Raw genomic sequence first — 22,228 nt, 5'->3', positions numbered from 1 at the left:
CGCTCACCGGCGCGGCCCTCCCACACACGTCAGCACACCGACGTTCCTCGCAGCGTCAGCCGGCCGGCCCACCCCCCCGCGGGACCTCGACAGCACATCCCCGCAGATCATAACGCCGGCGCGCAGAACTTCATGCGGGCCGCCATATTTGTCCGGTATCACGTGACCGGACGGGCGCCGCCATATTTACTGTTAGGGGCGGTCCCTGGCGGCCCGGCGGGGACGGTGGGCGGGGACACGGTGACGGCACTGATGGGGGTGGAGCCGAACGTGGCGGGAATGGGGGGGGCTCTGATAGGCGGGCCGGTACTGCCTCGGGCTCTGATTGGCTGGCCTGGCCGGCCCTTCCACATAAATAGCATGTGCTGCAGAGGGTCGGGGCACTGCGGAGGCGGCGGCGGAAGAGGTAAGGGCGGGGTCTGGGGGGGCGGCGGGGCGTGGCGTGGCGGACCGGCGTCGCGGAGCGGAGCGGCGGGGTGGCGGGGCGGAGCGGCACGGCGGGGCGGAGCGCGGGGGGGGGGCGGCGGTCCGGGACAGCGCGCGGCCGCAGCGTTCCGGGGGTCCGCGGCGGCGGCGACTGGGGAGGCGGCGGGCAGTGACGCCGTAACGGGACTGATGGGGGTGGAGCCGAGCGTGGCGGGAATTGGCGGGCTCTGATAGGCGGGAAGGCACTTACTCGGGCTCTGATTGGCTGGCCTGGCCATAAATAGCGTGTATTTCGCAGGGTCGGGGCACTGCGGAGGCAGCGGCGGAAGAGGTAAGGGCGGGATCTGAGGGGGGCGGGCGGCGGTTAGGGGTGGCGCCGGGGCCCGGCCGGCGCGGCGCGGGGCCCGGGGTGGGTCGGCGGGCAGGCCCGAGCGGAGCTGTGGGGCGCGGTAGGGGGGGTGGCGGGGCCCAGGGGGAGGTGGCGGGGCCGGCCCGGGGGGGGGGGGGGGGGGGGGGTGGCAGGGCCGGCCCGGGCGGAGCGGTGCAGCCGGAGCGCGGCCGCCGGGGCCCGGTGTGGCGTGTAGGGGGGGCGGCTACTGGGTCTGGGGGACTGGCCGCTCCTACTGAGGGCAATTTATATGGTTTCAAGTATCGGGAATAAAGGTGCTTTTTTATGTTTTTCTTATCTTTAAGCTTTATATGATTTAATCGCATTTTCTTCTTTCTTAGACTGAAACAGAGGCTGGAGCTGAGGAAGCAGAGCTGGAGAAATACGGTAAGGTTTGAAAACATAACTGCTTTGGGGCTGTGTTAGGGCATATGGAGGCACGATGGTATGTGTGTGGCTGGATATTAAATCACTAAGGGATATGAAAGGGAGTCTAGAGATGTTAATGGGGTAAGGATTCTCAGATTGTGGCTGAAATATGAGTTCAGGGGGTGCTCAAACCACAGAGAGGTAGAGGTAAAAAAAAATATCCTGCCGTGGAAAGCAGAAAGACCATTACATGGCACAGCCGGAGCAATGTGAATCCAGAAGCGAAGCAGAAGAACTGGCAGTTGAATAAAGCTTGTGGTATGAAAAAGAGCTGAAATCACAGGGGGTGGGCTAAAAGGGGTGTCTGAAATCATTGACTCTGAAATCGCTCATGCCGGGTTAGAAGGGATGGAGGTGAAATCGCCGTAGGAGCGGGATACGGACCGAGGCAGGCTTCGAGGCTCTGGGGCGGGAGGTGAATTGGTGCGGGGCTGGAGCCAAGACACAGATGCTGCCCATTGAAGGTGAAGATTGCTCTTGCAGAGATGGAGAAAGGCTCAGGTGGAGGCGGAAGAGCAGAGCTGGCAGTTGAATAAAGCTTGTGGTATGAAAAAGAGCTGAAATCACAGGGGGTGGGCTAAAAGGGGTGTCTGAAATGATTGACTCTGAAATCGCTCGTGCCGGGTTAGAAGCCGTAAGCGGGGTAGACGCTGTAGGGGTGTCATCCAGACGGGGCGATCTGTGTGCCGAAATTGGCACAGGCGTGGGGTATTGGAGGTGGGTCTGGGTCAGGGGCATGGGGGCCAGGGGGCCGGGGGGGACCAGGGGCCAGACGGTCAGGGCGTTAGGGGGCCTGGGCATCCTAGGGCAAGGTGGCTCACGGGTCAGCAGGGCCAGGTGGTCAGGGGGCCTTGCGGCCACGGAACCTGGGGGCTAGCGTGACAGTGGACCCATGGGCCAGGGGTTCAGAGGCCAGGGGCCTAATGGGTCATGGGGGCTGGGGGGATGAGGTGCCCAGGTAAGGGTTTGGAGTTAGGCTTAGACTTAGTCTTAGTCTTGGGGTTAGGGTTAAGGGTTATGGGTTAGGGTTGGGGTTATAGTTAGGGTATGGGTGAGGGTTCGGGTTAGCGTTAGGGTTAGGGTACAGGTACGGCTTAGGGTCCGGGTTAGCGTACAGGTTAGGGTTAGGGTATGGTTTAGGGTTAGCGTACAGGTTAGGGTACAGATAGGGGTTAGGGTACGGGTTAGGGGTTAGGGTTATGGGTTGGGGTTAGGGTTGGGTAAGGGTTAGGGGTTAGTGTTGGGGTTGGGTTAGGGGTTAAGGGTTGGGGTTAGGGCTAGGGGTTGGGGTTGGGTTAGGGTACGGGTTAGGGTATGGGTTTGGGGTCGGGGTTAGGGTCAGGGTTAGGGTTTGGGTTAGGGTGTTAGGGTTTGGGTTGGGGTTAGGGTTACGGTTAGGGATAGGGTAAGGGTTAAGGTTAGGGTTAGTTAGGTTAGGGTAAGGGTTATGTTTATTTGGGTTAGTGTTAGGACTATTTCTGTTAGGGTTAGTTGCGTTATGGGTAGGGTTAATTGGTTTTGGTTGGGGATAGGGTTATTTGGGTTAGGGTTAGTTGGGTTAAGGTTAGGGTTAGTGTTAGTGTTAGGTTTAGTTGGTTTAGTGTTAGGTTTAGGGTTATGGTTATTTGGGTTAGTGTTAGGGCTATTTCTGTTAGGGTTATTTGGGTTACGGTTAGGGTTAGTTGGGTTAGGGTTCAGGTTATGGTTATTTGGGTTAGTGTTAGGGCTATTTCTGTTAGGGTTAGTTGGTTATGGTTAATGTTATGGTTATTTTGGATAGGGTTAGGGTTATTTGGGTTAGTGTTATTTCTATTTCTGTTAGGGTCAGGGTTAGCTGCGTTTTCACCGATCCCAGTCCCAGAAACAGTCCACGTTCCCAGTCCCCAATCCCGGTCCCAGTTCACCGTCCCGGAACCCGATCCCGGTCCCAGGTCCCGGTCCCGGTCATGTTCCCTGTCCCCCATCCCCTTACCCAATCCCGGATGTGGTCCCTGTCGCCGGACCCAGTCCCCGATCGGGGTCCCAGTTCCCGATCCTGGTCCCCGGTCCCGGACAATGTCCCCGGTCCCCGTCGCTGATCCCAGTCCCTGTCAATGTCCCCGGTCCCCGTCTTCGATCCACGTCCCGGACCCTGCCCCTGGTCCTGGTCCAAAATCCTGAACCCGTTCTCTGTCCCCGGTCATGGTGTGTGATCCCGATCCCGGTCCCCAATACCGGTCCCAGTCCCGGTCCTTGTCCAGAGTCCTGGTCCCCGATCCCGGTCACGATCCCAGTTCCCCATCCCGGTCTTGGTCCCTGGTCCTGGTCCCCGATCCCGGTCACGATCCCAGTTCCCCATCCCGGTCTTGGTCCCTGTCCCTGGTCCTGGTCCCCGATGCCGATTCCGGACCCTGTGGAAGGTCCCCTTCCCTGAATCCGGTCCCAGTCATTGTCCCCGATCCCCTTCCCTATCCCAGTTCCGGTCCCAGTTCCCGGTCCCCGTCCCAGTTCCACGTCCTCGATCCTGGTCAATGTCCCCGGTCCCCGTGCCCGATCGACGTCCGGGTTCCTGTCCCTGGTCCCGGTCCATAATCCTGATCCTGTTCTCTGTCCCCGGTCCCGGGGTGTGATCCCGATCCTGGCCTCAGTCCCCCGTCCCAGTCCCTGATCCTGATCCCGGTCCCAGTTCCCCATCCTGGTTGTGGTCCCTGTCCCCGGTTACCGTCCCCAATCCCGGTCCCAGTCCCCAGTCCCTGTCCCTGACCCCGGTTACAGTCCGTGTCCCCGGTCCCCGATTCCGGTCCCAGGTCCCGGTCCCTGTCCCTGATCCCGGTCCCTGTCCCCGGTCCTGGTCCCTGATCCCAGTCTCGGTCCCTGTCCGCGGTCCTGGTCCCCCATCCCGGTCTCGGTCCCTGTCCCCGATCCCAGTCCCTGATCGGGGGCCCGGTCCCGGTTCCCAGTCCCGGTCCCCAATGCCAGTCCTGGTCCCTGTCCCGCGTCCACGTTCCCGGTCCCTGTCCCTGTCCAAGGTCCCCGTCCCCGGTTCTGGTCCCCAATCCTGGACCTGGTCGCAGTCCCCAGTCCCGCAGTCTGATCCCGGTTCTGGTCCCAGTCCTCGGTCCCAGTCCCTGATACCAGTCCTGGTCTCTGTCCACGTTCCTGGTCCCCAATCCCGGTCCCGGTCCTTGTCCCGAGTCCTGGTCCCCAATCCCGGTCCCTGTCCCAGTTCCCTATCCCGGTCTCGGTCCCTGTCCCCGGTTCTGGTCCCCGATCGGGGTCCGGGTCCCAGTTCCCGGTCCCAGTCCCCGATCCCGGTCCCGGTTCCCCATCCCGGTCCTGGTCCCTGTCCCCAGTACGCGTCCCTGATCCTGGTCCGGGTCCCTGTCCAAGGTCCCCGTCCCCCAACCAGGTCCTGATTCCGGTCCCTGTCCCTGATCCCGGCCCCAGTCCCAATTCCCCGTCCTGGTACCCGATCCTGGTCCTGGACCCAGTTCCCCATCTGGGTCCTGGTCACTGTCCCTGGTCCACGTCCCCGATCCCGGTCCCTGTCCCCGCTTCTCGGCCCCAATCCGGGACCTGGTCAATGTTCCCAGTCCCGGTCCCTAATCCCGGTCCTGGTCCCAGTTCCCCGTCCCGGAACCCGATCCCGGTCCCAGTTCCCCATACCGTTCTCGGTTTCATTCCCTGTCCCCCATCCCCTTACCCAATCCCGGACCTGGTCCCTGTCGCCGGACCCAGTCCCTGATCCCAGTCCTTGGTCCCAAGTCCCCAGCCCCGGTCCCCAATCCCGGTTCCTGTCCCTGGTCCCTGTCCCCGATCTCGGTTGCGGTCCCTGTCCCCGGTCCTGGTCCCTGATCCCAGTCCCGGTCCTTGTCCAGTGTCCTGGTCCCCGATCCCAGTCCCGGTCCTTGTCCAGTGTCCTGGTCCCCTGTCCCTGGTCCCTGTCCCCGATCTCGGTTGCCGTCCCTGTCCCCGGTCCTGGTCCCTGATCCTAGTCCCGGTCCTTGTCCAGTGTCCTGGTCCTCGAACCCGGTCCTGGTTCCTGTCCCTGGTCACCATCCACAATCCCACTCCCGCTCCCGCTCCCTCGCCCTGTTTCCTGATGCCGGACCCGGCCCAGTCCCCTATCCCAGTCCCCGATCGGGGTCCTGGTCCCTGTCCCCGGTCCACGTCCCCGTCCCGGTCCCAGTCCGAGTTCCCCATCCCGTTCCGGGTCCTGGTCCCCGACCCAGTCACCGATCCTGGTCCCCGATCGGGGTCCCTGTCCTGGTTCCCTATCCAGGTCCCCAATCCCAGTCCCGGTTCCCCGGTCCCCGATCAGGGTCCCTGTCCTGGTCCCCTATCCGGGTCCCCAGTCCCGGTTCCCCGGTCCCCGTCCCCAATCCAGGAGCCCGTCCCTGTCCCTGGTTGCGGTCCAAAATCCCAATCCCATTCTCTGTCCCCGGTCCCGGTGCGTGATCCCGGCCCCGGATCCCCGTCCCGGTCCCCGATCCCGGTCACGGTCCCAGTTCCCCATCCCGGTGCTGGTCCCTGTCCCCGGTCCTTGTCTCTGATCCCGGTCACAGTCCCTGTCCAAGGTCACCGGTTCCGGTCCCCGATCCTGGTCCTGTCCCCGGTCCAGGTCCCAATCCCCGGTTCCGGTCCCCAATCCCAGACCCAGTTCCCTGTCCCGGAACCCGATCCCGGTCCCAGTTCCCCATCCCGGTCCCGGTCTCGTTCCCTGTCCCCCGTCCCCTTACCCAATCCCGGACTTGTCCATGTCGCTGGACCCAGTCCCCGATCCCAGTCCCCGATCGGGGTCCCTGTCCTGGTTTCCGGTCCTGGTCCCGGTCCCCTGTTCTCGTCCCCAGTCCTGTACCTGGTCAATGTTCCCCATCCCGGTTGTGGTCCCTATCCCCGGTCCCCGATCCCGGTCCCAGTCCCCCGACCCATTCCCCGATCCCGGTCCCAGTCCCAGTTCCCCATCCCAGTCCCCGTCTCGTTCCCTGTCCCCCGTCCCCTTACCCAATCCCGGACCACGTCCCTGTTCCCGGTCCCCGGTCCCAGACCCAGTTCCCGATCCCGGTCCCGGTCCCTGTCCCCGGTTCTCGTCCCCAATCCTGGACCTGGTCAATGTTCCCGGTCCCGGTCCCCATTCCCGGTTCTGGTCCCAGTCCCTGATCCCAGTCCCGGAACCTGTCCACGTTCCCGGTCCCCAGTGCCGGTCCCGGCCCCCGGTCCCAGTCCCAGTTCCCCGTCCGGGAACCCGGTCCCGGTCCCAGTTCCCCATCCCGGTCCCGGTCTCATTCCCTGTCCCCCATCCCCTTACCCAATCCTGGACCTGGTTCCTGTCGCCGGACCCAGTCCCCGATCGGAGTCCCTGTCCCAGTTCCTGATCCTGGTCTCTGATCCCGGTCACGGTCCCAGTTCCCCGGTCCTCAACCCCGATCCCGGTCCCGTCCAATGTCCCCGGTCCTCAACCCCGATCCCGGTCCCATCCAATGTCCCCGGTCCTCAACCCTGATCCCGGTCCCGTCCAATGTCCCCGGTCCCCGTCCCTGATCCACGTCCCGGTCCCTGTCCCTGTTCCCCGTCCACAATCCCGATCCCGTTCTCTGTCCCGGGTCCCAGTCCCTGATCCCGGTCCCAGTCCCAGTTCTCCATCCCGGTCGTGGTCCCTGTCCCCGGTCACCGTCCCCAATCCCTGTCCCAGTCCCCCGACCCGTTCCCCGATCCCGGTCCTGTTCCCGATCCCGGTCCCAGTTCCCCATCCCGGTCGTGGTCCCTGTCCCCGGTCCCAGTCCACGATCCCGGTTGCGGTTCCGGTTCCCCATCCTGGTCCCTGATCCCGGTACTGGTCCCTGTCCCCGGTCCTGGTCCCCGATTCTGGTCCCCCATCCCGGTCACAGTCCATGTCCCCGGTTCCCATCCCCGATCCCGGTGCTGGTCCCTGTCCCCGGTCCCCGATGCGGGTCCCTGTCCCCCGTCCCGGTCCCGGTCCTGGTCCCTGTTCCCGATCCCAATCCGCGATTTCGGTCCCGCTCCCAGTTCCCCGTCCCGGTCCCCGTCCCCGATCCCGCTCCCAGTTCCCGGTTCTGGTCCCCGATCCCAGTCCCCGATCCCAGTCCCGGTCCCAGCTCTCCATCCCGTTCCTTGTCCCTGTCCCCGTTCCCCACTCCGGTCCCGGTCCGGGGTCCTGGTCCTCGATCCCTGTTCCGGTCCCTGTCCCCTGGAGATGCCCCCGCGGCTGCGGCCCTAGAGGGAGGAGCTGGAGCGGCACCAGGAGACATACGGGGAGCACGACCCGCTCCAGCAGTTCCCGAAGAGACCCCGGAAGCCCCGAGAAAATCCCCCCGGAATCCCCGGGATAATCCCCCCGAAATTCCCCCGGAAAATCCCCCCGGCATCCCCGGGAAAATTCCCCGGCAAAATCCCCCCGGAATCCCCGAGAAAATCCCCCCGGAATCCCCGGGATAATCTCCCCGGAATCCCCGAGAAAATCCACCCCGAATCCCCTGGAAGATTCCCCCGGAATCCCCGAGAAAATCCCTCGGAATTCCCCGGGAAAATCAACCCGGAATCCCCGAGAAAATCCCCCCGGAATTCGCCGGGAAAATCCCCCCAGATTCCCCGGAAAATCCCCCCGGAATACTCTGCAATATCCCCCCGGAATCCCCGAGAAAATCCCCCCGGAATTCCCCGGGAAAATCCCCCGGGAATCCCCGAGAAAATCCCCCCGGAATCCCGGAGAAAATCCCCCCGGAATTCCCCGGGAATATCCCCTCGGAATCCCCTGGAAAATCCCCCCGGACTCCCCGAAAAAATCCCCCCGGAATACTCGGGAAAATCCCCCCGAATACTCCTGAAAATCCTCCCGGAATTCCCGAGAAAATCCCCCCGGAATCCCCCAGAAAATCCCCCCGGAATCCCCGGAAAATCCCCGCGGAATTCCGGTCCATTTCTGTAGGAGAATAGTTTGTAAGGATAGTGCAGAAGGCACTAGTTGCCAACGAGTTACAGCTGTACTGATTAGCAAGGAGTGGAAACAGCCTTGCCTGCCCAGTGAGGCTGGTTGTTATAAAAGCGTGGGTCAGCTGGCTGCCAGTTTCACTAAGCACAGCTCCAGCTGGAGGTGCAGAGCCTGCTGCAGTGTGGGCTGGAGCCTGCTGGCTGTGCTGCGAGGAGGAAGGGACACGTGGCCGTGCAAGGGATGGACAAGGTGAGAGGATGCTGTGTGTGGGACAGACAGGCTCAGGTGGCTGGGGAAGGGACAGGCTGGGGTTTAGCCAGTCGTACAGAGGAGAGGAGGAGTCGGGGCTGTGTGGAGCTGCCTGTGAGAAAAGGAGTCAGAGTTGCCTCAAAGAAATCTGTGGAGAGAAGGCATGAAAAGTGTGTAATGAAAGACTAATGTTGGTGCCTGTCATGTCTGTCTTGATATAATTGCTACACGTTTTCTCGGAATGCTTGAATTTAGACATAAAATGAAAACTTTCTTGTAAGAAAGGAATGCATTTCTCACCAAAGTGGTGTAGGGTGGGGGATCACAACTCACAGATGGCCTGGAAGCGGAACGGCCACAGGGGTTACTGTAACTGGGCCTCCAGTACCAAAGCCCCAGTGGGTTTAAAGGCTAGAGCTGGGCTGGGATTAGCACGGGCTATGCAGCTGGGCTCGTGCACAGGTCTGTCAGCACTCCTACCCGAGGACAGTCCCTCACCTAGGGAGAGGTTCTAGGCCTGGAGATGAGGCTGAGTTTGGGAAGGGTGATGAGGACATGGTTAGGGAGGGATGTAAATGCATATCAAAAGACTTAATTTTGAGGGGTGGCAAGCATTAGCTATAAAACAGTAAGTATTTACAGCTAAAGGCTGGAGGTGGGGGCTGTCTGAGGAGGACAGGACTGTTTAAGGCTGAAGTTGGAAGAGAAACCTTGGTGAAGCTTTTGCGTTAGAAACGGCTTCACCTGCCAAATCAGATTTTTGTCTTCAGGATTGCATGAGTGAGGATGCCACAGCCAAGGAAAAGGTTCAGGTTTGGGAGGCAAAGGCGAGTTAGGCAGGGCTGCAGGGCTGGGGCTTGGCTGTTTCCATACTGCTCAGGGCAGCAAAGGGTAGCTGGCTCACTGGGCCTTGGATCTAGAACTCTTTCTGGAACAAGGTGGAGAGCTGAGGTTCATGCAAGGGGCCAGGAATTCTTTGTCTGACTGGAAAATGCCAGAGGGGCAGTGTGTGACTCGGATAGGATGATATGTTCGTCTGGCGAGAGTCACAAAAGAATATTTTGGTTTACTGATAACTGGGCAGCTCAGAAGTTACTACTTGACTTAGTTGCTGCTCCCATCTGTTGCACACATAAACAGAGCAAAGCAGACGAATTCTCTCGGAGCCTGAGGTCTTTGACTGGCCCTCCAAAAATGCTGCCCGCTAAAAAACAGACGTGGGGGAGGAAAGTTGTCAGATACAATAGAGCAAGAAAAGGCCACGGGCTTCAAAGTGCCCTCCAGCAGACCATGGAAGTGACGTGTCTGGAAGTGAAACCAGCAGTCTGCTTCCCCAGCCTCCTGGAAGCCTCTAACAGCTACACAGGCAGTGAGGGGAGAGAACAATTCAACCTAAAAATAATTTTCAGTAGCGTTCTGCACTGCTGTTAAAAATACTGCAACCAGGGAATGAATGTGGTGTGGTGATAGCTATTAGGCCTGTAAGTCTGGTAACTGGGGCTTTTAGCTCAAACATCTCGGTATGGCTACTTTGAGCCTTGTAAAAGCTGCGTTAAGTCCAATTTCTTGGGTAGTTCTACTAGCTCTAGCCTTGCTTTTCATCCCCTCAGTAACAAAGCAACTCCCTCTCGAGAATGTTATTTACTTTCCATATGATGTGCCTACCGATTTCTGGAATTGCAAATGTCTTTGGATACATGCGTAAATTTAAGTTTCAAGAAAGCTGTCAAGCTAAAACAAAGGCTTGCCATAATGCAGAAGAAAATGTTTTATGGAAGAACTGAGAGGTCCCTACCTGGGCATAGAATTTGCTATACTAAGGTGTGTTCCAAACGGATCTGCCATCTGAACAAGCAGAAAAATAGTTGGAATGTAGTGAGTTCAATTTAACTATTGCTAGAAATAGGAATTATTAGCAGAGCTTGGAGCATGATATCACTAGCAGCAGTAAGACGCTTTTAGCTTGCTTCTCATAAATTACTTGTCAAAAGCATTTGTACCTAGTGTGTAGCAATTAATATTTCCCCATTTTCTTCCCCCCCGCCCCCCAGTCTCAGGTACTCCTTTTGTTTTACCCTTTTCTGTCTTGTAACATCACCTTCCTTTATTTTATTCTATCTTCTGTTCTCAGAACATCGCAGCATCCTCTGTCAATGTGAAAGCATTTGTTCATCCTGTCTTGGAATGGCTGTCAATGTTGCCCTCTTCTGGATCACTTTTTTTTTTTTTTTTTTTTTTTTTTTTTAACAATATGTTGCTAAATGTCAGGAAAATTAATCCACAAACACCAGCGGTTTATGTCCAAAAAGGAAACAGAGGAGTCCTTTTTGCTTTATTCGAATAAAGGGAGAGGCCATGGGACATTCCCCTGGGATCTCTCAAATTTTTGGAGGACGCAGCCTCCTTTTTATCCTATTTTCCCGGCCGCATTTCCCTCTCTCTTTTCCCATTGGCTGAGGTACTTGAGAGGCACAGACTTCCCGGAACCGCCTGATACCTGAAATTCCCCTCTAATGTATAACCCTCCCTTTTAATTTTTAATTCTTATAGAATTCATAGTTTCCCCCCGTTGCTTCTTTCATCTTTCGATATCCAATTTCATTTATCAGCAGCCCCGCAGTTTGTTTGTAAAGGCAACTATCTCTTTCCATTCATCAATCAGTGGAATCCATCCCATTGTTTCTTTTATCTCTCAGTGCTAGCCTTATCTACAGGCTGATCCACAGCTCATTTGTAAAGACAAATTCAACATTCCTCTCAGCTAATAAATGAGAAGTTAGCTGAAAAAAGTAAAAACTGGATTTTTTTTCTGGTGTGTGTCGGACAATACAGTGGAGAGAATTTGCGGGAGGATGATCGAGGATATCCTATTATAATATCGTTCTCGGACATTTTACTATTTTAGATCATCAGTTGTATTCTGAAAGAAATCTATTTTAATGATATGTGTACGTTTGCACGAAGTTATAGTTAAATATAGCTTGCGGCTGGGCTCTTTAATGACTAGGGGTATTTTTGGTTTTAATTCAATATTTTATGCTTGTGGTGTGTAGTGTGCTGATTTATTTTTTAATGTTATTTACTACGTGCGCTTTTGTTTTTGAGTGAAGGTAACTTTCTGGATGGTTTTGTATTTGAGGCAGAATGAATTGAAGTAGGTTTTTAAAACTGATTTTTCATATGTACGATGGGGAGTTTAGTAGGGGCAGCTCTGATGGTGGGGGCTTGGTTGTTAATTTTATCAGACGGCTTTTGTTAGATACAGCTTTTAATTCTGGAAAGTTTTTTTTTCTAATGTCGTGCTTTGAAGGTGGTTTTCGAGGATGTATGGTATAGCTTTATTTTGTTTGTAGATGGTGTATGATAAGGGCTATGGTCTATTTATCTAATGCCATGTTTTTTCATTCAGGTGTTGATAAGGGAGTTCTTGAATGGCGTTTTGTGTTGTTTTTGTTTTTGGTGGGGCGTTGTTTTTAAAGGATACCTTGATAAGGTTTGCCGATGGCGTTCTAGCCTGTAGCATAAGGCATAGGGTAGTTTTTGAATTATTTTGTGGTGGCTTTGATTCTTGCCAGTATGTAGTGTTTGTTTGAGGTAATGCTGTGTAGCTAATTTCTGTTTTCTTATTAATATTAGAATTGGAGTGTTGTAGTATATGGGCTGTTATTATATCCTAGGGGTTCTATTTATTTGGTTTGATTGTTTTCTAGTTATGGATAATTTTTCTCAAAAAACCATTTTCAGAATTTCAGGCGTGACACAAAAGAACACTCAGATTGCTGGAAGGGAAACGTGTGCCCAGATTGTCTCGAAGCAGTGCTGCTGTCGGTTCTCGTTCAGTCGTGTCTTCTGAAAATGAGACTGTTGTATTCATTGCGCTGTGCTAAACACTTGTCATTCTCCCAATGCCAGGAAACAGATGAAGCTTGAAGAAAGAGGAAGGAATTTGGAAGCGTACAAACAAGCTGAGAAGAGGTTCAGAGATCAGGGTGCTCGCTGGCAGCAGGGGCTGGGGGTTAGGGCTGAGCAGGAGCAAAGCCGGAGCACATCAACCTCACCTCGTGTTTTCTCGGGGGCTTTATGGCCCTGGCAAGAGAGAGATGTTCACTGATGAGTCCCAGGCCGAGCCGTGAGCACAGCATGTTGTGTTGGAGCTGGGGGTTTTTTTTGAGACGTTCAGCAGCCACACTCTCTAGTCAAGAGTCCTGAGGTTTGTTGCTGCTCCACTTTCATCCTCATATCCAGCTTCCAGCCCTTTTCTTCTCTCTGTCCAGTGTGTCTTTTGTGTTCCTTTCTTGTCCTGTGTGCTCCCCATCCCATTCCCGTTCCCTACGGAGGGGGAGGGTGTGGAGACTGGGGGCTCCGACGTGGTTTGGGGCACCCCAAGGTCCCTGGGAAAGGGAGCCGGGCTGCGCTGGAGGAGCAGGTGAGTCGGGCATGGGGGGGGGGGGGGGGGGGGGGGGTCATGCTGGGTGCCAGAACATTGACAGGGAGGGGTGGGTGTAGAATGCATGAAAAACAGAACCATAAAAAATACCTAAATATAGTCTAAAAGGAATGTTTAAATGCTTTTTATTTGGGTAGAGGCACGGTTTTTATAGCTAATATAAAAATAAAATATAAAGAATAGAAATAGATTGGTATACATGTAAAATATAATGAAATATAAGTAGCAAATATCTATGAAAAATCTAGTGTATAACAGAAATAATGCAAATATAAGAATATGTATAAATATAAAATAGAGCTATGAGAATGGTAATAAGAATGGGGTAAAACATCAGTGAGAAATGGAAAAAAACCACATGAAAAATGGTGGGAAAAACAGTGAGAAATGGAGAAAAATCAGTGAAAAATGGGGGGGGGAATCTTTGAAAAATGGGGAAAAAAAACAGTGAGAAATGGGGGAAAAAAAATCCATGAAAAATGGGGGAATAAATCAGTGAGAAACGGGGAAAAGTGGGGGAAAAAATAATTGAGAAATGGGGAAAAAAATCAGTGATATATGGGGAGAAAATCAGTGATTAATGGGCGGAAAAATGCATGAAAAATGGAAGGAAAAATTCAGAGAGAAATGGGGGCAAATATCAGTGATAAATGGGGGAAAAATGCATGGAAAATGGGGGGAAAATTCAGAGAGAAATGGGGGCAAAAATCAGTGAGCAATGGGGGGGAAAATCGGGAAATATCCATGGAAAAATGGGGGGAAAAAAATCAGTGAGAAATGGGGGAAAAAATCAGTGAGAAATGGGGGAAACATCATGGTGAAATGGGGAAAAAAAATCTTTGATAAATTGGGGAAACAAATCATTGAGAAATGTGGGGAAAAAATCAGTGAGAAATGGGGAAAATATGGGAAAAAATCCACGAAAATTGCGGGAAAAAATGCATGAAAAATTGGGGAAAAATCAGTAAGAAATGGGGGAAAAAATCCATGAAAAATGGCGGGAAAAATCAGATCGGCGATCGATAGCTAATGCGTGCCTATGGATTAGATCGGCGATCGATTGATCGCGCCTGCCGATCGATTAGATCGGCGATCGATTGCTAATGCCTGCCGATCGATTCGATCGGCGATCGATTGATCGCGCCTGCCGATCGATTCGATCGGCGATCGATTGCTAATGCCTGCCGATCGATTAGATCGGCGATCGATTGATCGCGCCTGCCGATCGATTATATCGGCGATCGATTGCTAATGCCTGCCGATCGATTAGATCGGCGATCGATTGATCGCGCCTGCCGATCGATTAGATCGGCGATCGATTGCTAATGCCTGCCGATCGATTAGATCGGCGATCGATTGATCGTGCCTGCCGATCGATTAGATCGGCGATCGATTGCCAATGCCTGCCGATCGATTAGATCGGCGATCGATTGCCAATGCCTGCCGATCGATTAGATCGGCGGTCGATTGCCAATGCCTGCCGATCGATTGCTAATGCACACTATTTGCACACTCCTTGCACACCCTTTGCACTCATACAGAGGCAGGAGGTTTCTCAGTTCTGGTCGGGGTTTTTTGGGGCGTTCATTCAGGGGGATTTCCTCAAGGATTGGGACACTCCTTGATTCCATCCCTTGCCTGTCTCCCAAGCGCCACCCTGTGGGCAGAGCGCGGTACTGCGCGCCTGCCTCTCCCAAGATGGCGGCTCGGGTGTCGCTCCCCGACCTTCTAACTCTGGCTGCAAAAGGAGGGTGGCACAGCAAGGAGCCCGCTCGCTCTAGTGGGATGCCTGCGCACGACGCCGACACCGATCCCACGGGTGCGATTTTCGGCGGCGTTTCCAATCGTGCGGACATCTCCTTCAGCCCGCTTCGGCCCGGGGAAGAGGGGCGGGGCCGCCAGCGATGGTCCCGGCGCAGCCCGGGCAGGCTCGGGGCGGAGCCGGGCCTTGGCGAGGCGGGGCACGGAGGTCCCGGGGACGGGACCGGGCGGGGCCGGGGCGGTGCTTTAGGGGCGGTCCCCAGTGGTCCCAGGCGGCACCGGGGGCGGGGCCGGGTGATCCCGGAGCGGTACCGAGCTGTGCTGGGGACGGTGCTGCAGGGGCGGTGCCGGGCCCGCCTCAGGGTGATTGAATGCCCAGAAATCGCCTCCTCTGCCCCGTGCTCACACTGAGCTGCGGGCTGCAGCGTGCTGTCGGAGCTCCGCACACAGCACGGATTTGGGCTTCCCCTCCTCTCAAACCCTCTCCCCCTTCTTCCTCCTCCTCATCTTCCTCTTTTTCCTCTCCCTCCGCCTCGCCCCCCTCCCCGGGCCCCTGACTCCCCCCGGGATCCCCTCCTCCGGAGGCGGCCCTTCCGAACCGACCCCCCCTCCAAGCCCCGGAGCCCGAGACCATTAAGGTAAGCTTTGGAATTGAAATATCAGGATATTCGCTCTATCCCACTGGCCTGAAATTTCAGGATTGTACGATTTTTTCTTGAAGCAGTTACCTTTGCTGCAGGATTGTGTGGTCACCAGTCTCCTTTCCTGTGACTCTTGTTGAAATTTGCTGTCAGATAACCGGCTAGTAACGAAATATTTGACAGAAATCAATGCTGTGAACGGACTTCACTGCAGCAGTTGATGAAAGAGCAAAGAAAATGTCTGTCGTGTTTACGCACCCCCCCGAGGCTGAATGAATTCTGATACTGTAATAAATCAGTGCAGTTGGTGCCTGCAAAGGTCTTGACATTGATCAAGAAGATATTGCTTTGGATTTTTACTTTTTATCAGCGTTTCTTTAATCTGTACTTCAGCACTCTAGCCTTTCATAAGTCTTCTCCGGTTTCCTCTGGCCCTGCAGAGTAGTCCTCTCTGTTATTGTCTGATACCAGCTTTGATGCAAGGAGTACTTTTTGTCTTGAAAATTAGCATCCCCCTCTGCATATTTAAATTAGTTATTTGACTTTTGAGAAAAAGCTGGTCAGCTCGAAGTCCACCAGACACCAGAGGCCGCTGTTTTTAGCACCTTATTCAAAGAGGACATCCTTTAGTTACCTAAGTAGGGGTAGAGATTTACCCCTAGGAATAAGGAATAAATGCAACCAGACTGTCCTGCCAAGAAAAAAATCCAGTTACAGTGACTGAATTCGGGTTTAGTGGCCCTTGATCCTTGCAAGGGATTAAAGGCAGGTTCACTTGGTCTCCCAGCAATGAATGTCTCAACCGAAAGCTGCTCAAAATGTGCCGTTTTTCTGATGGTTTTGGATTCTTTTGCCAGGTGGGAACATGGACTGCTTGACTTGTTCCTGTGTCCACTTTCCACTTCAGTCCTTTGCATTTTCTCTGAAGGGAAAGCAGGAACAGGGAAGTTGGGGCAGTTCCGTCAGCAGAAAGGCTGCTAAGAATAGATGGTAAGGACTTACTTTTCTGCACAGTGCCATGTAACTGAAGGCTCGTTTTTGGATTTCACATTCTGTTCCTGCCTGGTTTTGTGAGAGCTGCAGGTGCATTTCTGTTTCCAGACCCTGCCAAAAATAGTCGCTTATATTATAATGAATCCTTTTTCCTTCATGTTTTCTTGCTTTAAATGAATTCCCCTGTCAGATTGATGTGAGCAGCAGTTGTTTTTAGAGCTGCTGGTGTTGTACACGGAGTAACTGTAGAACAAATGAGTTGTGATGGCTTCCTTATATTTGATGTGTGGAGAGGAGCAAAGGCACAGATTCATCCTGTGTAATTGCAGTCGTCCAACGTAGGTGCCAGGGTCGGGAAGCTGGGCAAGGTTTCCTCTCTTGCTGGGCCTTAGGGGGAGGGAGCTGAACCCTGGTGTCACTCGGATTCCTTCCTCTTCTCCCTCCTCCTTTCTTGCTTGTAGAGCTGGAGCTCGGGGTCACCGAGTTTGGGTGCTCGCAGTCAGGGCCTGAATTTGGAGAGCAGGAAAGCGGGGGGAAGTTTCTAGGCACGTCAAAGCCTGTCTCTAGGGTGTGGGACTTGTTGGTCTTCCTCACCACCCCCAGCAACTTGCACTTCTCTCTGGACCTTGCTGTGGTCACAGCCCACTGCTCATTTATGTGACTGTTCATCCCTCTGCCTGATTGCTTTAAGTACAAGTAGCCTGATTCAGGTTTAATTTAGCAATGATTTTCCTCTGTTTCATCGGTAGTTTTCTAAAACTCCCCTACAGGCTATTTTGAAGGTGCTTTTTTCTTTTTTTTTTAACTGCCTGTAATGATAGAAAGCTGTACGGCCCTCTGAAAGCAGTATAACCTGCTTTCCAGAAATTACAGAAGTAGGATTTTTATTGTCCACTATGCAGCTGAAGTCCCCCTAGTGAGCCTCTTGAACTGAGGGTGAGGAGAGCGGCAGATACGACTCCTCATCAACCTGCTCTTCTTTTCGTTCCTAAAAGAAGGAAGCATGAAGGTAACTATAGAAAAAGATCTGCATCCCTCGGGGTTTTGTATTTTAGGTGTTTTGAGGTTTATTTACACACCTCCTCCTTTGTTTCCTGGACAGGTTTTACGTGACAGTGGAGCGTTTGAGGACACGTGGAAGGAGCTTTCAATTTGGCTGGAGCACTTGGATAATACAAAAGAAGACCAGAAGGAAGCAGTGATTCAGTTTTTGGAAAAGGTAACGGTGTTCAAATCAGCTGGATAAAAAAATGCAAAGAATAGTGTTAGTGGAAACTGGAGGTCTTGTTGCTATTGTTGAGAAACCTGTCAAAGACCAGCGAATGAATTCTGAGAAAAGCCTTGTTTGGGATTCTTTATACGGAGGTGGCATCCTTCTTGTGTTCAGTGGGAGGGCAGCCAAATGATTTGTAGGAAAATGAAATCCAAAAAGATCAGCTGTTATTACAGCATTGTCGGTGTAAGGGTAGAGTGGTGTAGGTGTGGGTAGCTTTGATCTCCTCTTTAGGTGCCAACATTATCAGAGCTCAGTAGATGGTGGTCCTTGACAAGGAAAGGTGACACTTGCTGTTTACTCTTCAGGATGTTGAATGCCCAGTGCTTTGCCTCCACTGTGGTCTGCCCAGGTACTCGGTGTGTGGTCGCAATCTAGGTGCCAAGTTGTGGTGGGTTTTTGTTTTTCCATCAGTGTGGCCTGTAGAGCAGGAACTGTAGACAGAATCCTGCAGAAGTGCTATGGAAGTTGTCCTCATAAAAGCTGCCCAGCTTTCAGCACGTGGTCGTTCTCAGTACCGTGTGGTTCCCCTGCACTTGCCAGCCAGCAGGTGCACTTACCTTTCTCCCCACCTTTGCTGACAGATCCTGCTGAAGCTGGTGGCCAACCCCTGTCCCTACACTGACAAGGCAGCAGACCTGGTTCAGGCAGCCAGCACGCTCCAGGTGGCTCTGTTTAAACAGGACTCTGATAACATCAGCATCCCCGTCTCTCACATTGATGGTATGTGGTAACCTGTCAACATCCCAACTCCATGACTTGGGGATACACTTTCTAGCCCTAATCAGCAAACTGGGGATGGATAACTCTGGCAATCCTGTTAAGTAAGGGCCCTCCAGGATTCAGCTCTCCACGTGTTCTTGGTATCAGAAGTCGAAGTGGAATTGCCAAGTTGCCGCTTTACCTCTGAAAGTAATTTCTGCCGTGGTTGTGCCACTTGAACGGTATTTGAAATCTCTCTTCATGCTCTTGCAGCAGCGTTTTTGAACTCAAATGGAAATCTAGCCCTTCTGCTTGGGACTGTTGACAGAGTCATGGAATCCCAGAGTGGTTTGGCCGGCAAGGCTCCTTAAATCTCATCCAGTTCCAGCCCTGCCATGAACAGGGACACCTTTCAGTAGCCCGGGCTGCTCCAAGCCCCAGTGTCCAGCCTGGCTTTGGACACATCCAGGGATCCAGGAGCAGCCACAGCTGCTCCGTGCTGGACAGCAGCATTGAAAGGCAGAGTGAAGGTTCAGCTGTAATTTAGGGGTTGCACTTAACGTTGTATTGTGTGACAAATGTGGCTTTCATACTTTTTTTTAATTTTTTTTTTTTTTTATTAAAAAGAATTAAAAAGATGGCTTGTATTCCTGGAGTGTTGCATTCTACGTCTGTTGTTTTTCCTGTTAGTCTGGATTCTTGCTTTGATGTTTTTCTTCACTTATTAGATGTCCTGGATATGGTGGATGTCCTGATCGAGGACAGTGATGGCTTTGATGAAGAAGTTGGGTTCTCTTTAAATGAAGACGTGATCATTTCCCTTCAGTGCTGTTGTCCCTGCTGCATTAGAAGCCAGGAATGAACAAGTCCACGTGGGCCTGGATGCTGATCCCTCTTGCTGGTCCATGACAGCATGTGACAGGTGAGATTTCCAGGTGTCTGATTTAGCAGGAAACTGGTTTGTTCCTTCTTGTGAGGAGGCTCATTGGCTTTGCATGGGCAAAGCCACTCCACGTTTTCCATCTAGGAACAGAGTTGGGGAGCTGTTTGAAAACAGAGTCCCAGAGGTAAACAGCTTGGCTCAGTATTTCTGTGTGGAAATAGAAGAATATCTGTGTCTTCTGATTTTTCTCTCGTCTTTCTTCCACAGGTGTTTTTGTATTCCTGACTTGGGTTTCCATCGGGGACACGTGGCTTGGAGCTCAGGAGCCGGATCTGTTCCTTGCCCACGGCAGATTGGTCTGCACTAGTGCAGGTGACGAATTACAGGATGGCTTGGGAACTCGGAAACAAGGAGAAGCAAGTCTTATGTGTCTTTGCAAAAAGTTTTGGCTACCACAGGGCATTAATTCAGGGAGTTAAGACTTCATCTTTAACGTTCTGTGCTCTGCCAGCATCACTGCGAGCCCTGAAAGCCTCCTGAGCTGTTCTCATACAGACCTATCTTGTTTGGTCAAAAAAAAATCTTAGTTTAGTTTCGTCCAAGAAATGTTACTACTCTGTGCGAGCTCATGGGGAAGCTTTTATTTGGCATCTCTCAGTGGGACATTGAAAGTCCAACTTCCCATTTCTTGAACAGTCTGAGAGGCAGTATTACTTTCTATCATTTTTATCACAGGCATTTTAAACTTTTTGAGGAACCGGCAGGACTGTTTGTGCGGAGGCGTGCGGTTCACAGCCATCCTCTGTCCAACGTAGGATGGGAAAAAAAGGCTGGAGAGCTTCCTACAAGGGGCTGTAAGTGCAAATGACCAGGAGCCCGGGGTTTAGTCATGATGATTTAGTATTTCTTTAAAGACTCTGATTGATTTCATGATGCCAAAACCAGTATGAATAGAAGACTGAAGTCAGGAATCACGATGGTCTCCTTGGGTTTAAAAAGCTTTAATGGTGTTTCAAGACATTTGTATGAGACCTGGTTTGTTTTTTCTTACCCTTTTATTCAATCAAAAAAAAAAAAAAAAAAAAAAAAAGCAAGCCTTGATCCATCACTGCTGCTGTGATGTGTGACAAATGCCTGTCCTCCCTCCACGTGGAACAGGTGAGAGGTGGAACTGAAGCCCAAAGAGTTTTCTGCCCACTGATAACATGTGAGTCATATTGGGAATTCTCTGCAGAATGGCAACAGTTGTTCTTGAATGTGGCCATGAGGGGAGTGGAACATGGCAGCCCGGGTCTGAGAAGGTGCAGTGCCAGAAGGAGAAGCTTTGAAATGTTAAATCAGGATTGATTCAGGTGACTCGCGACCGCGTGCTGTGCCCAGGTCCCTGGTAGAAATACTGTGCAGGGAAAAGCCAGAGCTGCCTGTGCTATGAGCTGAATTTTTTATTGGGGGGGGGGGGCGGTGTGTGAAATAAGAATGAGGTGCAAATGAGGGAATTGCTTGTGTGTGTGAATATTCTTGTCCTAAAGGAGCGCTGCCCGGTGCTCCTCCCTTCCTGTGCCCCTCTCCTGGTGAGCCTCTGTCCTGCTGGCCGTGCCTCTCTGTCTCCGTGCCTGTGCTGCTCCTTGCCCGTCTTTGCCCGCCCCGCACGGGCTGTGCTCGCTTCCTCTCTGGCTCCTGGGTTCCCTCTTTGTCATGGTACCCCTCAGTCCTTGCTGTGTGTTTGGCACTCTCTGTCTTTTCTCCGTCCTTCTCTGTGCCTCTGTGGTGCTCCCTGTGCCGTTGTTTCCCGTGGGATCCTTGTGTCCCGGTCACTGTCTGTCCTAGGGTGATGTTATGGTGTTTCTATCTCCAATCATGTGTCCTGATTATGTTTGGTATTATGTCCTGTGCTTCCAGGACTGACTCTGAGAGTGAAGCTTTGTTTTGTCTTGTTATCAGCCGGCTCACCTCCCCCATGGTCTATGTTTAGGAGAGGTTTTAGCTCGGTTTGCTTGCTTGCCTGCTTGCTTGCTTGCTTGCCTGCTTGCTCGCTTCTGCCTCTTTTTCTTTCCTTCGCTTTGTCCTTGCTTTTTTCTTATTAGTTAGTTCAGCTAGGCAGTCCAACTTTTTCCCTGGACTGTTTTCTCTTCCACCCCGTCCCCTCCCTCTCCTGGATACCATCTGAACCTGTTCCGGACGGGGACCTGGGAAACCCCAAGAAACACCGGGAGTCTACACTCTGTCACCTGCAGCAGCCATTCCCAAGCGCCAGAGACTGATAACTGGGCGACCACTCGCCAGAGAGACTGAACTCGTCATCCCTTCAGAACGGTGAAAGAGTTTTTTGTCAGCTGGTGTTGTCTTTTTTCCCTGTGCTGGGGAGTGTCTTGCTTGTTAAATAAAGAGGTTTTTTTCTCCCACTCTTCTCCGAGGAAATTCTTCCCGAACCCGGTGGGGTGGGGGGGAGGAGTCGTGGGGTTTGCTGTCTGGGGGCTCCTTCTGGAGGTTTTCCCCCAAATTTGCCCAAAACCAGGACACTGTCCCTGTTCATTTTTAATCCCTCCCTCTTGTGCTGCCCATCCAGCATGCCAGGGGTTTCTTTTCGTTTTTTGGTTATTTTTCGTTTTCATTTTTCTTCTTCTTTTTTTTTTTTTTTTAGGGGGGGTTCCATTTCATCGTGCACCTTGATGTTGATTTTCTTCCCTTGTCCTCTCTGCTGCCCCTCCTCCTTTCTGCCCCTTGTCCCCTGTGTCTGCAGGGCTGGGGAGGAACTTCAGCCCTTGTGGGGGTTGCCCTCCCTTTTCTGGTGTCAGCAGAGTCACTTTCTGTGGGATGGACCCATGGGAGGGGTTGCAGTCAAGTGCCCTGCTGCTGTCCAGGGCAGTTGGAGTCGTTCTGTGCCTTCTTTGGGGTGAGGAAAAAAGGCTGAGGGGGGCTCCGACGTGGTTTGGGGCACCCCAAGGTCCCTGGGAGAGGGAGCCGGGCTGCGCTGGAGGAGCAGGTGAGTCGGGCATGGGGGGGGGGGTCATGGTGGGTGCCAGAACATTGAGAGGGAGGGGTGGGTGTAGAATGCATGAAAAACAGAACCTTAAAAACCAGCTAAATATAGTCTAAAAGGAATGTTTT

General features: G+C 53.2%; 1 protein-coding gene across 8 annotated transcripts; it reads left to right on the top strand.

Moving 5' to 3' along the window:
• Positions 1-579: 579 nt before the first annotated feature.
• LOC148223492 (nucleolar pre-ribosomal-associated protein 1-like) lies at positions 580-21,522 on the top strand. 8 transcript variants are annotated; one of them, XM_088164465.1, is made up of 7 exons: positions 580-757; positions 1,156-1,201; positions 17,165-17,271; positions 17,365-17,481; positions 18,120-18,258; positions 18,966-19,159; positions 19,388-21,522. In XM_088164465.1, the coding sequence occupies exons 3-6, from the start codon at positions 17,266-17,268 to the stop codon at positions 19,097-19,099; spliced, it is 396 nt and encodes a 131-aa protein (XP_088020591.1). In that variant the 5' UTR covers positions 580-757; positions 1,156-1,201; positions 17,165-17,265; the 3' UTR covers positions 19,100-19,159; positions 19,388-21,522. The 8 variants fall into 8 exon arrangements, with proteins under 8 accessions (XP_088020591.1, XP_088020587.1, XP_088020589.1 ...); XM_088164461.1 differs by having other exon boundaries at positions 17,165-17,481; XM_088164463.1 differs by lacking the exons at positions 580-757; positions 1,156-1,201 and adding an exon at positions 14,448-14,686.
• The last annotated feature ends 706 nt before the right edge of the window (positions 21,523-22,228 follow it).

Source organism: Sturnus vulgaris, chromosome 5 (assembly GCF_052056855.1).
Source record: "Sturnus vulgaris isolate bStuVul1 chromosome 5, bStuVul1.hap1, whole genome shotgun sequence".
NCBI lineage: Eukaryota > Metazoa > Chordata > Aves > Passeriformes > Sturnidae > Sturnus > Sturnus vulgaris.
The sequence above is the reverse complement of the archived record's forward strand: the minus strand, read 5'-3'. Positions and strand labels throughout refer to the sequence as shown.